Genomic DNA, 15,722 nt, shown 5'->3' on the forward strand with positions numbered 1-15,722 from the left:
GGAGAAGGAGGAGAATTGGAGGAGAAGGAGGAGAATTGGAGGAGGAGGAGGAGGAGAATTGGAGGGGAATTGGAGAAGGAGGAGGCAGAGGAGGAGGAGGAGAAGAAGAAGAAGGAGAAGGAGAAGGAGAAGCACAGCAGTACTCCAGCAGGACCTCGGGCTTGAGAGTCCAACACTTTAGTCACTGCACCACCTCCCCAAGCTCTGCCTGATGATGTCACGGTGGGGTCTCAGAGGTGGATCACCCGGTAGAGTACACACACTGCTGTGTGTGAAGACCTGGGTCCAAGGCCCTGGTATCCATCTGGGAGCACTAGGCATGGCAGGTGCTGTGATATCTCTGTCTCTCCCTATCTGTCTCTCTCCATCTGAAAGTAGAAAAATGTCCACTGGGAGTGGTGGAATCCTATAATCACTCAATCCTGGTGCAGACAAAACGGATAAAGGCCAGACAACAATGGTCATGGGTGGGGTCCTGTGGGAGATTGGCGGACGGCAGAGACACCTCAGCAATGACCCACCTCTCACCTGGCACAGATGTGGAGGTACAGGGTTCTCTTGGCATCCTGGGGCCTCTTGACTAGAAGCAGAGAAGAGAGACACATGAAAGGAGCCAGGCCCAGGAGGGGGCACAGTGCTTAGAGCATTGGACTCTTAATCATGAGGTCTCAAGTTTGATCCCCAGTGGGAAAAAGAAGAGCTTCACAATGGTAGGCTGGGTCAGCCTACTCTGCCATTTGGGAAAGATGGGTCCTGAAATGAGTGCAGCCTAGAATATTCCCAGCTGTGACCATGGACTGTGAGCTCAGATTGACAGGGACTCAGAGGTTACACAGGCTGGGTCAAACAGATGGCGTTAACAGTTAATGGTATTTATATACTTTCCTCATATTTTGGAGCTACTCTCTACCCTCATTCAGCTTTCTAGTTCTATTCTCAACTCTGACATGTTCTTCCCATTTTCTTCTCTTAGTCTCTCATGTCAGCTCAGGCAAATATTACTAAAGTGATGGGTCCCTTGGAACATACCTAAAGTAGACTTCTGTCAGAGGCAGCAGGTCCTTGAGAGGCAAAGCCCCCTGGGCCTGTGAGCAGAAGGCTGGCAAAGCAGGCTTTCTGTGCGCCCCTGACCTGTCTCTGAGGATGACTGGAGAAAGCTGAGAACATGATAAAGACCTTGCAGACGCTCTGGGAAAATGATCAGTGTCTAAGGACACGAACTTTTGCGGATGCTGTGCAGATGTCGCCCCAAGGCTCTGCCCCTTTACACAAAGATTTACGGTACTTCCAGGGCTTTCCCCAACCAATCCTGTCCCAACACGTCACTCCAGGGTGTTGACCTAAAAGCCCGCCTACTCTCCCTCCCCTCGCTTGCTCTCTTGCTCTGCAGTGCATGCATAGGAGGGGGGTGGCCATTCTTGGCTGGTTCCACATGGCCCGAACTGCCGCATTCCCACCCCAACCCTGAGGTCCCTGAGAATAAAAGATTGTGTTTTCCCTTTCTGCTCCAAACTTCCTTTTTCTGTGTCCCACCGCTGCCAAGCGACATGCCTCAACTGTATCTTGCTTATGTTTTGAGACACTGCACTTCGCTTATGCACCTGGATTATGTTTTGAGAAACCTTATGCAGTTCCAGCAATTAATTAAACTTCTTGTTGTGTGTTATAAAAGACTGTGAGAAAAATTAATCTGAGCGCTCAGTGAATGAACTGGGGCCCTTCGGATCCCATTGCACTGTCTTCTTTAATTCTTTTCTCCATCCTAGCGCCCTCTCCAGGTACTACTGCTCCTAGTCCGCAGGCTCCGACCAGAGACTTCCTAGCTTCTTCTCACACGAAGACCCCTAATTTCACCTGCTCTATTTCTACCTTTGGGTTCATATTTATTCAACAATTTGTCCTGCTTTCTATATTACCATCTTTCAGCCACCAGCTTGCAAATGCTACTATGATTCCATCCTGACTTCCTTGGGCAGATGACTTCACCAGTGTGTCCTGGAATCCCACCTCTCCAGAGCCCTACCCCACAAGGGGAAGATAGAAACAGGCTGGGAGTATGGATCCACCTGCCAACATCCATGGACAGCAGAGAAACAAGTACAGAAGTCAGAATCCCCACCTTCTGAATCCCACAAAGATATTTGGTCCATACTCCCAGAAGGATAAAGAATAGGGAAACTTACAATGGAGGGGATGGGATACAGACCTCTGGTGATAGGAATTGTGTGGAATTGTACCCCTCTTATCTTACAGTATTCTTAACCATTATTAAATCACTATTTAAAAAAAATAAAAGAGGACAACTGAGTCCTCGCTGCTTCACCTGAGTATGAAACTGTCCGTATGCCGACCTTGAGGTGAAACTTCTTGCAGGACATCTCATCTTTGACTTGAGCCACCTGGAGAGACAGGGCAGGGAGATATCCACTTGGCTTCCCTGGGTGTGAGGAAAAGGAAGTTGCCCCTTGGAGAGGGAAGAGGGGCTAAGTGAAGATGGGGACCCAGCAGATGACTGTCCCTTGTGCTTCACTGACAGTCAGGGTGGAGTCCTCATTCTTCTTGCTCCTCAATGATTGGCAAAGAGAGAGGCCAGCCTCCCTCTGCCAGCTTCAGTGACTATCTTCCCTCTGGCCCCTGAAAAATATGGGCTGGGGAGGACGGGGAAGCACCCTGGGGTGCTTGGCTGTACTGATTCCAATTGTTGTCATTTAACCAAGCCCCAGGACAGGTGTTGGATGTTGGTATGGCTGTAGTTGGCCAGGTGGGACATATCCAAGTTCAAGTCTTTCTGGTTGAGGGCATGCTTTTGGTATCAGACTAGGGCTGGGAACATCATGAAGTTGGCCTGAAACCTGAGAGAGGGGAGGGAAGGTAGGGCTGCAAATGTGTTTAGAACTCATGGTTCACTCATGGTTCAGGAGAGACTGCGTTGAGCTAGGGTTCTGTGACTGTGTGACTGTGACCCAGAACTCATTAAAGACAATGAAGGTAAGACACGTGTGTGAGGACGAGTATTGAATACCAAGGACATGTTCTATTGAATAGAACTCGCTGAGTGGTGTATGCTGAAACCCAGTCTTGACGACACTTTAAAGACATGACTCAGAACCCAACAGAGAGAGTATGAGAGTAAGATAGATGTTTTACTACATTCTGAACACCGAGAATATGTTCTGGAAATCACTAAGGGACAGAGAATTATACTGGAGCATGGAAGTAATAGCATTGCATCGAGAAACCACTAAGAGTGGTATATATAAAACAGAAGCCTGGATATGAGAATGAATGTATTGAGAGCCCACTTGTAAAATGTTGAGATCTGGAGGTGCTGAGAAAATGAACTAGAATCCCAAGGGGATACTAAGTCCAGCAGGAAGAAGGGAAAAGGGTATGACAGAGTGGTTAAAGGTTCATAGAACATGAAATTATCTAAGTTATGGTCTAAATCCACTATGGAGGAAGAGAGAGAGACTCAGATCATGCTGCATAATGACAGAGAGCCTGATTTAGAATCCACAATAAGAGTAGGAAAACGCTAGGAGCTGGAGAGAACCCACCAAGGGAGAGAAAGGGGCTTGATAATGCCTGAAGAAAAAAAAAACTTGAGAGCGCTATTTATTAGAATACACCAGAGAGTGAGAGAACAAGATGGCAAATCTTCTGGTCAGAAAGTTTCCGGTGGACCTGAGATTAACCGAGAACATACAAGAGAGAGTGAACAAGATAGTGGGACTTCCTATCAGAAAGTTTGCTGGTGGAATTGAGACTATGATCTATAACTACTGGGGATAGAGAAGGGCTCCCAGCTGAACCCCAAGAACAGGATCTGAACATAGAAGAAAGGGTGGAGATCCATAATTTATTAGTCTAGAATCCACAGAAGGGTTCTCAGCATCAAATTACCCAAAAAAAAACCTTATCTGGGTAACGGGATAAGGAAAAAACCTCTCTCACAGAACCTGGTCTATATATAGGTTTGGGGACTTTGTTAGAAAGTGATCCACCAGGTTCCAGATGCCATCAGGATGCCGGCCAGGCTTCCCTGGACTGAAGACCCCACCAAATGTGCCCTGGAGCCCCGCTTCCCCAGAGACCCACCCTACTAGGGAAAGAGAGAGGCAGACTGGGAGTATGGACCGACCAGTCAACACCCATGTTCAGCGGGGAAGCAATTACAGAAGCCAGACCTTCCACCTTCTGCAACCCACAATGACCCTGGGTCCATGCTCCCAGAGAGATAGAGAATAGGAAAGCTATCAGGGGAGGGGGTGTGATATGGAGATTGGGTGGTGGGAATTGTGTGGAGCTGTACCCCTCCTACCCTATGGTTTTGTTAATTTATACTTTCTTAAATAAAAAATAAATTAAAAAAAAGAAAAAAACCTCTCAGGGAGTCGGGCGGTAGCGCAGCAGATTAAGCACACATGACACAAATCGCAAGGACTGGCACAAGGATCCTGGTTTGAGCCCCCGACTCCCCACCTGCAGGGGAGTCGCTTCACAGGCGGTGAAGCAGGTCTGCAGGTGTCTGTCTTTCTCTCCCCCTCTGTCTTCCCCTCCTCTCTCCATTTCTCCCTGTCCTATCCAACAACAACAACAGCAAGAACAACAACAATAACAACCACAACAACAATAAAATCAACAATAACAACTACAGCAACAATAAAATCAACAAGGGCAACAAAAGGGGAAATAAATAAAATACAAAAATAATTAATTTTAAAAAAGAAAAGAACCTCTTGGGAGTCGGGCGGTAGCACAGATGGTTAAGCGCACATAGTGCGAAGTGGAAGGAGCCACATAAGGATCCTGGTTCGAGCCCCCGGCTCCCCACCTGCAGGGGAGTCCCTTCACAGGAGGTGAAGAAGGTCTGCAGGTGTCTGTCTTTCTCTCCCCCTCTCTGTCTTTCCCTTCTCTCTCCATTTCTCTCTGTCCTATCTAACAACAATGACATCAATGACAACAACAATTTAAAAAGGGCAACAAGAGGTAAGTAAATAAATATTTTTAAAAATTTTAAAAAAGAAAAGAACCTATGTGTTCTCATCATCTTTTCTGGAGGTTCCCTCCACCAAGGGGACCTGTGTTTGAAGGAGTGTGAACAGCAAGGCCCAGGAGGTGTGTAGTGACACTTACCTGGATGGGGTTAGAGTTGCCTTCATAGTGTCTCTGCTCATTGAGCCAGGGCATGTCAGGAACTGTAGAATGGAAGTTCTTGAACTCTGGTAGGTCGAAGAGGGCAGAGAACATGGCCTCCAAGTCGTAGAGCTTGTGATCAGGCTTCTCCCGTCGGTACTTGTCTGTAGAGAGAAGCCCAGGACCCCCCTCTGTCCACTGTTTCACTGTTCTGTCCAGTTTGACAAGTGAGCAGAGGAAGCTCAGAGGATCATACCAGTGGGGCTAGGTGGTGGCTTGCTTGGTTGGGCGCACATGTTATAATGTGCAAAGGCCTAGGCTCAAGCTCTGAGTCCCCACCTGCAGGGGTAAAGCTTCACGAGTGGTGAAGCATCTGTTTCTCCCTCTCTATCTATCTCTGCTTCCCTCTCAATTGCTGACTATTTCTATTCAATAAATAAGAATAATAAAAAATTTTAAAAAGAAATACACCAGCCACATTATTGTACAATGTCCTGGCTAAGATTTGAGGCCCTCTGTCTATTGGCTCCTCTCTCTCTCTCCTTCTCTCTCTCTGTGTGTGTGTGTGTGTGTGTGTGTGTGTGTGTGTGTGTGTGTGTGTGTGTTCCCTCCCCAGGCTTCATTCCTCCAGTAGAATCTGAACTTGATCCCAATGGAGCACTGGGAGATTTTCTACAATCATCACACTCATTCTTGCCTCTGAAACTTCACCTGTGCCTTCCCTTCCTCTCAGGTCACCATTTCTCCATAACCCCCTAGTTTATTCTTGCCTGCCTTTCCTTCTGTCTCTCAGAGTCCTGGGATTCTCTCTTGCAGAAATGGGAAGCTCTACAAATATTTATTTCTATAATATAGTAGAGGTGCCTCGCCCATGCATGATACTCCTACTGAGAGCACCCTGGGCTAGTGTTTAAATGCACTTTTATTATAGAGATAAAGAGACAGAAGAGAGAGAACATGGCATCACTCCACCATCCATGGAGCTCCTGAATGCTGTCCATGGTGCTGAGAGAGAGAAGACACTACATCACTGCTCCAGCAACCCTGGGTGCTGTGCCTGGTGCTGAGAGAGGAGAGACCCCACAGTCCTGCCCACCCTCCATGGGCTCCCTGGGTGCTGTGCAGGGTGCTGAGAGAGGAGAGACCCCACAGCCCTGCCCACCCTCCATGGGCTCCCTGGGTGCTGTGCAGGGTGCTGAGAGAGGAGAGACCCCACAGCCCTGCCCACCCTCCATGGGGCTCCCTGGGTGCTGTGCCTGGTGCTGAGAGAGGAGAGACCCCACAGCCCTGCCCACCCTCCATGGGGCTCCCTGGGTGCTGTGCCTGGTGCTGAGAGAGGAGAGACCCCACAGCCCTGCCCACCCTCCATGGGCTCCCTGGGTGCTGTGCCTGGTGCTGAGAGAGGAGAGACCCCACAGCCCTGCCCACCCTCCATGGGCTCCCTGGGTGCTGTGCCTGGTGCTGAGAGAGGAGAGACCCCACAGTCCTGCCCACCCTCCATGGGGCTCCCTGGGTGCTCTCCATGGTGCTGAGAGAGGAGAGACCCCACAGCCCTGCCCACCCTCCATGGGCTCCCTGGGTGCTGTGCATGGTGCTGAGAGGGAAGTCCTCATGGCAGTGGTTGTGCCATAGTCCCTGTGATATCCAGCTCCACCCAGCTACTCCCCTCCCTCTCCTGGCTAGACTTACGTAGATCCAGGACTTTTGGAATCAGCATGTGAGGTAACATCGTCCTGTTGACTGTCACTTTTTCTGCCTACAAGTGGTGGGGCAGGAGAGAATAAAATGACTAACAGACACACAGACAGCAGATTAGAGAGATCCTGTGGATCTGGAGGTTACTGTGACATTGACAATGACTGCTCAGGGCACCGAATTTAACTGTGCATATGGATGTGTTTATTCACAACAGTATCCATCCATTCATTGTATGTGAGGGCCCAGAGTCCTTCACAGCGCTGGCATGTGCCAGGCAGTGCTAGAGACTGAACCTGGCAACGGTGACCTGGATATTAACATTATATATCTATATATAATATATATTAAAATTATATTAATATTATGTTGGGATATTGTCAGTCAAGGTTCAGGGTGCCAGTATGCCGGGCTAGCTTCGCGGCGGGAGACAGACGACCAGGGACACATGGCTGAGCAGAAAAGCAGTATTTCTTTATTCACGAGCGAACGATTCAAAAAACTAATCTAATCTAATCTAATCTAATCTAATCTAATCTAATCACAACCCAATTCTGTCCTGCCTGTCTCTCCTCCGGTGGAAGAGTCAGGAACCAAGGAATTATCTAGGTAGGGGGCGGGGAGAAGGAAGAAGCAAGAACTATAAACCCAAATCTCCCAGAGGCAGGGGGAGTGAGACCAATCCAATGTAACAAAATGAACATGTAAATACACCACAACGTCAAGCAATGTAACAGAAGGGATCCCAGAAGCAGAACCAGAAGCACACCAAAAGGATATTAATATTATATATCTGTATATAGTATACAGAGATAGATAATTTATATATCAAAGGTACCCGTCTGCAGGGTGGCATAGTGGATAAATTTGTGGATTCTCAGGCATGAGATCCTGAGTTCAGTTTCCAGAACTGCATGTAGTAGAGTGAAGCTCTGTTTCTCTCTCCTCCTCTTATCTCAGAAATAAATAAATAAATAAATAACCCCCTTTTAAAAATGTGGCCTAGAGGTAGTTTGGTGGGTAAAACATTGATCTCCTGGGCATGAAGCCCCTAACTCCATTCCTGTCATGTGCTCCAGAGAGATGTTCTTATTTTCTCTATAATAGGTGATGATAGAGAATAAAAAGGGAGACACAAAGACAGAGACCCCAGTACCCTCCATGGGGCTCCCTGAGTGATGTTCAGGGTGCTGTGCCTGGTGCTGAGAGAGGAGACACCCCACAGTGCTGCCCACCCTCCATGGGCTCCCTGGGTGCTGTCCATGGTGCTGAGAGAGGAGAGACCCCCACAGCACTGCCCACCCTCCATGGGCTCCCTGGGTGCTGTGCCTGGTGCTGAGAGAGGAGAGACCCCACAGCCCTGCCCACCCTCCATGGGCTCCCTGGGTGCTGTGCAGGGTGCTGAGAGAGGAGAGACCCCACAGCCCTGCCCACCCTCCATGGGCTCCCTGGGTGCTGTGCATGGTGCTGAGAGAGGAGAGACCCCACAGCCCTGCCCACCCTCCATGGGGCTCCCTGGGTGCTGTGTCTGGTGCTGAGAGAGGAGAGACCCCACAGCCCTGCCCACCCTCCATGGGGCTCCCTGGGTGCTGTGCCTGGTGCTGAGAGAGGAGAGACCCCACAGCCCTGCCCACCCTCCATGGGCTCCCTGGGTGCTGTGCAGGGTGCTGAGAGAGGAGAGACCCCACAGCCCTGCCCACCCTCCATGGGCTCCCTGGGTGCTGTGCATGGTGCTGAGAGAGGAGAGACCCCACAGCCCTGCCCACCCTCCATGGGGCTCCCTGGGTGCTGTGTCTGGTGCTGAGAGAGGAGAGACCCCACAGCCCTGCCCACCCTCCATGGGCTCCCTGGGTGCTGTGCATGGTGCTGAGAGAGGAGAGACCCCACAGCCCTGCCCACCCTCCATGGGCTCCCTGGGTGCTGTGCAGGGTGCTGAGAGAGGAGAGACCCCACAGCCCTGCCCACCCTCCATGGGCTCCCTGGGTGCTGTGCCTGGTGCTGAGAGAGGAGAGACCCCACAGTCCTGCCCACCCTCCATGGGGCTCCCTGGGTACTGTGCAGGGTGCTGAGAGAGGAGAGACCCCACAGCCCTGCCCACCCTCCATGGGCTCCCTGGGTGCTGTGCAGGGTGCTGAGAGAGGAGAGACCCCACAGCCCTGCCCACCCTCCATGGGCTCCCTGGGTGCTGTGCCTGGTGCTGAGAGAGGAGAGACCCCACAGCCCTGCCCACCCTGCATGGGGCTCCCTGGGTGCTGTCCATGGTGCTGAGAGAGGAGAGACCCCACAGCCCTGCCCACCCTCCATGGGCTCCCTGGGTGCTGTGCCTGGTGCTGAGAGAGGAGAGACCCCACAGCCCTGCCCACCCTGCATGGGGCTCCCTGGGTGCTGTCCATGGTGCTGAGAGAGGAGACACCCCACAGCCCTGCCCACCCTCCATGGGCTCCCTGGGTGCTGTGCAGGGTGCTGAGAGAGGAGACACCCCACAGCCCTGCCCACCCTCCATGGGCTCCCTGGGTGCTGTGCATGGTGCTGAGAGAGGAGAGACCCCACAGCCCTGCCCACCCTCCATGGGCTCCCTGGGTGCTGTCCATGGTGCTGAGAGAGGAGAGGGCTCACCCTTCATAGGTTCTGAGCGTGGAGGAAACCCCCTTCCGTGGATTGAAAGAGGGACCTGAGAGACAGCACCATGGACAGTTCAACTCAGAGCCATGATTCTGAACCCCCAGAATTTACTGTCTGCTATGTTGCCCACTGGCCTGTCTCAGCACACCAGTCCCTGGATTTTAGGCCTCTTTCAGTAGCCCAAAGGAGTGTGATCCCCTCCTATCCCCTCCACCATGCCTTTCCATCAAGAAGAGAAAGAGAGGAAGGCCATAGTCACCCACCTCTGGCACTCACCACGACTCTCAAATTCTTCTTCACACCATCGCTGACATAGTGGTTGTACAAAGCAGCCTTGACCTCCACCTCCACCTCATCCCCCACCTCATCCACCTTGAGGGGCACGATGACAAAAGGCACAGACACAGAGGACATGGGCTGGATCTCCACCGTCTGCACAAGGTGTTGCTTGGCGGTCGCCATGCTGCAGAAGCCCGGGTTATACAACAGCTCCACCTGCACCTGCCGGGATGAGACAGAGAAGTCGACCCAGGGCATACTTCCAGCTCTCCTCAACACTTGCCCTCCTGCTCCCAAGCCCCAAGGACATACTTTGATCTTCACTGGCCGGTAATTGGACAGAACAGCCCGGATTTCTGACTGCTCATTGAGGAACACATAGTAAGGCAGCTGCAGGTCGATGAAGAAGTCTGTAGTGACTGTGACCTCATAGGGCTTGGACACGCAGATCCCTGCCAGAGTGGGAGATGCAGAATGGACAGAGATCACAGTCAAGTTCATGTTATATATTCCTTCCCCACCAGGGCCCACAGAGATTGCACTTTGCTGTGCTAACCGTGATGTGCAGAGAAGCTCAGACACTGAATGTTATTTGTTGGAGAGAGAGAGAGAGAGAGAGAGAGAGAGAGAGAGAGAGAGAGAGAATAAGAGCATTGCTTTTACAGGTGGCAGGGATTGGCACTATTTCAGGTGTTTCTCTTTCTCTTTCTCTCTATCTCTCCATTCCTACTTGATTTCTGGAGGTCTCTATCCAATTCATGAGCCCTTTGGATTATAACTAAAATAGGCCTATTAGCTATCTACAAAATGGAGAATCCCCCCCCCCCAACTATTTATCTGCACTATTCCAGCCTTTATGTCCATGATGAGTCAACAATGTGTTTGGCTTTATATGTTAACTCTTTTTTCAGCCATCAGGTTCCAGATGCTACCATGATGTCAACTGGACTTCCCTGGACAGACGACCCCACCAGTGTGTCCTGGAGTCCCGCTTCCCCAGAGCCCTGCCCCCTAGGGAAAGAGAGAGACAGGCTGGGAGTGTGGATCCACCTGTCAACACCCATGTTCAGCAGAGAAGCAATTACAGAAGCCAGACCTTCCACCTTCTGCATCCCACAGTGACCCTGGGTCCATCCTCCCAGAGGGATAGAGAACGGGAAAGCTATCAGGGGAGGGGATGGGATACGGAGTTCTGGTGGTGGGAATTATGTGGAGTTGTACCTCTTATCCTTTTTTTATGGTTTTTGTCAGTGTTTGCTTTGTACAAATAAGAAAAAATAAGAAAAGAAAGAAAAACCCAACCAAATAAAAGAATGAAGAAAAAAAGACAGCAGGTGCTTAGAGAGTTGGAGATTCATCTTGTGATAACCCTGGTGGCAAAAAAAAAATTAACCAACTAACCAATCAATCAATCAATCTTCATAGCTATGATGACAGAATTCAAGCTCAGACCTACAGACACACAGAGGTCACACAGGCTCCTGCACTGAATATGGGCCCCAGATCATATTGATGGGCTTTACAGTTAAAGGTATTCATATACTTTTCCCAGATTTGGAAGCTACTCTTCCCTGATCCAGCTTTCTAGTCTTATTTACAACCCTGACACCATCTCCACAGACAATACCTTTGTCCCAACTGCATGTTAGCTGTTAGGCTCAGGCAAAAATTAGTAAAGTCATGGGCCCCTGGGAATGTACCTAAAATAGACCTACCAGCTTTTTCCAAAATGGAGACCTCAAATCTCATCTGTTATATTCATGCCTTTAGGTTCCAGATTATTAAACAATTTTTTCTGTTTTATATCTTACTGTTATTCAGCCACCAGGTTTCAGATGCTACCATGATGCCAACCTGACTTCCCTGGACAGTCAACCCCACCAGTGTGTCCTGGAGCTCCACCTCCACAGAGCCCTGCCCCACTAGGGAAAGAGAGAGGCAGGCTGGGAGTATGGATCCACCTGTCAATGCCCATGTCCAGTGGGGAAGCAATTACAGAAGCCAGACCTTCCACCTCCCGCATCCCACAATGACCCTGGTTCCATATTCCCAGAGGGATAAAAAATAGCAACAATTCCAGTGAAGGGAATGAGATATGGAACCCTGGTGTTGGGAAATGTGGAATTGCACCCTGTTTATCCTATGGTTTTGTCGACATTTTCTATTTTTATTTGATAAATAAATTAAAATTAAAAAGAGTTCCATTTTAAAATTTTGACTTGTGTAGCCCAGGAGGTGGCATAGTGGATAAGGCACTGGACTCTCAAGCATCAGGTCCTGAGTTCAATCCCAGGCAGCACAGGTACCAGAGTGATGTCTGGTTCTTTCCTCTTATCTTTCTCATTAATGAATGAATAAAATATTTAAAAAATAATAATAAATAAAAATTTGAATCGATCTTTTAAAGCTAGCGTATTATCCATAGTCTAGACTTTTGACACCCTTTCAGTGTTGGGACTGAGCAGATATAAGACACCAAAAATCAGGACCCACATGGCTGGGGTGAGGAAATTTCTCCGTTCAATTTGGGGTCCCTGTCCCCTGACGGCAGATTCAGCCTCTTTGCTCACCTGTCCTGTCCGACAAGCTCACAGCCAGAATCTCCCAGGTGGTGATGGAATCTTTCAAAAACACACTCAAGGTTGTTGTCCAGGTTCTGGGGAGACAGGAGAGAGACACTGAGAGCAGGTGTGGAAGGAAGGAAAGTCTTTAAAGGGGAGGTTGAAGGGGATCTTGATGATGGACACCATTAGCCTAACTTTTTGTTTATCTGCTTTGTTGTAGTTCAAGAAAAGGAAAAGTGTGTGTGTGTGTGTGTGTGCGTGTGTGTGCGTGTGTGTGTGTACTAAGCAACCCAGTATTGAGAAGATGGAGGTGTTGTACAGAAATGATAATTATTAGTAGTAGTATTTTACCATAGCACTGGTGTGGGGATTAAACTTGGGACTTTGGAGTCTCAAACATCAGAGTCTCTTTGTATAGCTATTATGCTATCTACCACCGCCATTGTTATTATTATTTTTGTTATTATTATTTTATTTAGATGGGGTTTACAGTCAACAATATTTATACACCATTCCCATATTTGGGAGCTACTCTTTTCCCTGATCCAGCTTTCTGGTCCATTTTCCAGCCATGACATCATCTCCCCAGACAATAACTTGGATCCACCTGCATATCAGATGTAAGGCTCAGAAAAAAAAAAAACTATTATAGTCATGAGCCCTTTGGAATATACCTAAAATAGGTCTACTAGGTATCTACAAAACAGAGAACCCCCCAACTCTTCATCTGTACTATTCCAGCCTTTAGGTCCATGATTGTTCAACAATTTGTTTGGCTTTGTATGTTAACTCTCTTTTCAGCCAACAGGTTCCAGATGCCAGCATGATGCCGACCAGACTTCCCTGGACAGACAACCCCACCAATGTGTCCTGGAGCCTCTGCTTCCCCAGAGCCCTGCCCCACTGGGGAAAGAGAGAGGCAGGCTGGGAGTATGGATCAACCTGTCAACACTCATGTTCATTGGGGAAACAATTACAGAAGCCAGACCTTCCACCTTCTGCATCCCACAATGACCCTGGGTCCATCCTCCCAGAGGGATAAAGAATAGGAAAGCTATCAGGGGAGGGGATGGGATACGGGATTCTGGTGGTGGGAATTGTGTGGAGTTGTACCCCTCTTATCCTATGGTTTTGTTAATGTCTCCTTTTTATAAGTAAAAAAATTAATTATTATTTTTAACCTTTTTTATATTAGTGATTTAATAATGATTGGTGAGATTGTGGGATAACAGGGGTACAACTCCAAAAAATTCCCACCACCAGAGTTTCATATCCCATCCCCTCCATTGGAAGCTTCCCTATTCTTTATCCCTCTGGGAGTATGGACCAAAGATCTTTTTGAGGTGCAGAAGGTGGGAGGTCTGTCTTCTGTAATTGCTTCTCCTCTGTCCATGGATGTTGGCAGGTGGATCCATACTCCTAGTCTGTTTCAGTCTTTCTCTTGTGGGGCAGGGCTTTGAGGAGGTGAGGTTCCAGGACATATTGGTGAATTCATCTACCCAGGGAGGTCAGGTGTACAGATATTAAATGGTCTAGTCTGAGGGATATTAGGAGTCCCCAGAAATCACATGGCCCAGTCTGGGAGAGATTGGAAATACCCAAAACAATTCAGTGGCCCAGTCTAAGGTGATGATAGAAGCTGGCCTAGGTGGGGATAGCATGGCTAGAGGTGTGTGTGTGTGTGTGTGTGTGTGTGTGTGTGTGTGTGTGTGTGTGTAAATTCCAAGTCTCACCCATCTTGCCCAGGTCTGAGGTCAAAGACACTCCACAGCCAGCTCTCTTGCCACTGGCTTCTGGAGATTATATCTTCTTTTCCAATAGAGACCTCATCTAGGTCACCTGGGAAAGAGAGAAAGAGAGAGAGAGAGAGTATCAAGGCTTAAAACAATGCCCCCCCTTGACTCCCCCAAGATACTTATCTATTTTCTCAGATGAACTCCTTGCAGGCAGATAGATACAGACCCAGACCGCTACCATTGCCCTCAGGACAAGTCAGAATGTGTGCTTTGAAGGAATTCTTTCTCTTAAAAAAACTTTTTTAGGGAGTCAGGTGGTAGCACAGTGGGTTAAGTGCATGTGGAGTGAAGCACAAGGACCAGAGTAAGGATCCTGGTTCAAGCCCCCGGCTTCCCAGCTCCAGGGGAGTCGCTTCACAGGCGGTGAAGCAGGTCTGCTGGTGTCTGTCTTTCTCTCTCCCTGTCTTCCCCTTCTCTCTTCATTTCTCTCTGTACTATCTAACAACTATGATATCAATAATAACAACAATAATAACTACAACAACAATAAAAAAACAACAAGGGCCAATGCAACGACTGCCACCTCAACATGCTTCAGCTCAGACTGTGTCCACAGACTTCAGGTGTGGAATGACAACCCTTCAGCTTCATCACTCGGGTGAGACCTTTCCTTTCATAGCATTCTCTAATTCCATCCCAGGTGGATCACTTTCTAACAAAGTCCCAAAACCTAGATATAGACCAGGTTCTGTGAGAGAGAGCATATGTTCACACATATCCATAAACTAGTGCAAAATATATACCTGAAAGCAGAAGTACACTAGAGTTTGCAGTGAGTACCCGCCCCCAACACTTCCTCTCCACTATTCTAACCTTTGGGTCCATGATTGCTCAACAATTTGTTTGGCTTTGGATGTTAACTCTCTTTTCAGTCACCAGGTTCCAGATGTCATCAGGATGCTGGCCAGGCTTCCCTGGACTGAAGACCCCACCAATGTGTCCTGGAGCTCAGCTTCCCCAGAGACCCACCCTGCTAGGGAAAGAGAGAGACAGACTGGGAATATGGACTGACCAGTCAACGCCCATGTTCAGCGGGGAAGCAATTACAGAAGCCAGACCTTCCACCTTCTGCAAACCACAATGACCCTGGGTCCATGCTCCCAGAGGGATAGAGAATGGGAAAGCTACTGGGGAGGGGGTGGGATATGGAGATTTGGTGGTGGGAATTGTGTGGAGCTGTACCCTTTCTACCCTGTGGTTTTGTTAATTTATCCTTTCTTAAATTAAAAAGAAAAAAAGAAAAACAACAAGGGCAACAAAAGGGAAAATAAATAAATAAGTAAATAAATATAAAAAATACTTTAAAAATTTTAGACCTCACCCATGTGTCCTGGAACCCCACCTCCCCAGAGTCCTGCCCCACTAGGGAAAGAGAGAGACAGGCTGGGGGTGTGGATCCACCTGTCAATGTCCATGTCCAGGGGAGAAGCAATTACAGAAGCCAGAGCTCCCACCTTCTGCATCCCTATAATGATCCTGGGTCCATCCTCCCAGAGGGATAAAGAACAGGAAAACTGCCAATGGAGGGGGTGGGATATGGAACTCTGGTGGTGGGAATTGTGTGGAATTGTATCCCTCTTATTCTACGGTCTTGTCCATCATTATTAAATCATTAAAAAATAAATTTAAA

The 15,722-nt window shown here is 48.8% G+C and overlaps 1 protein-coding gene across 1 annotated transcript in view; it reads right to left on the reverse strand.

The window, feature by feature from the left end:
• Window positions 1-509: 509 nt before the first annotated feature.
• LOC132536413 (complement C3-like) overlaps window positions 510-15,722 on the reverse strand; it is a 28,004-nt gene continuing 12,791 nt past the window's right edge. The window contains exons 18-25 of the mRNA XM_060184231.1: window positions 14,030-14,135; window positions 12,303-12,388; window positions 10,045-10,184; window positions 9,730-9,954; window positions 6,826-6,892; window positions 5,137-5,300; window positions 2,324-2,399; window positions 510-580 (exon numbers count right to left, since the gene is read on the reverse strand). Of these exons, the coding sequence (XP_060040214.1) occupies window positions 525-580; window positions 2,324-2,399; window positions 5,137-5,300; window positions 6,826-6,892; window positions 9,730-9,954; window positions 10,045-10,184; window positions 12,303-12,388; window positions 14,030-14,135 (920 nt within the window). The 3' untranslated portion in view covers window positions 510-524. The remainder of the gene's footprint in view (window positions 581-2,323; window positions 2,400-5,136; window positions 5,301-6,825; window positions 6,893-9,729; window positions 9,955-10,044; window positions 10,185-12,302; window positions 12,389-14,029; window positions 14,136-15,722) is intronic.

The sequence above is a fragment of the Erinaceus europaeus genome, unplaced genomic scaffold (genome assembly GCF_950295315.1).
Source record: "Erinaceus europaeus unplaced genomic scaffold, mEriEur2.1 scaffold_971, whole genome shotgun sequence".
In the NCBI taxonomy this organism is placed as follows: Eukaryota; Metazoa; Chordata; class Mammalia; order Eulipotyphla; family Erinaceidae; genus Erinaceus; species Erinaceus europaeus.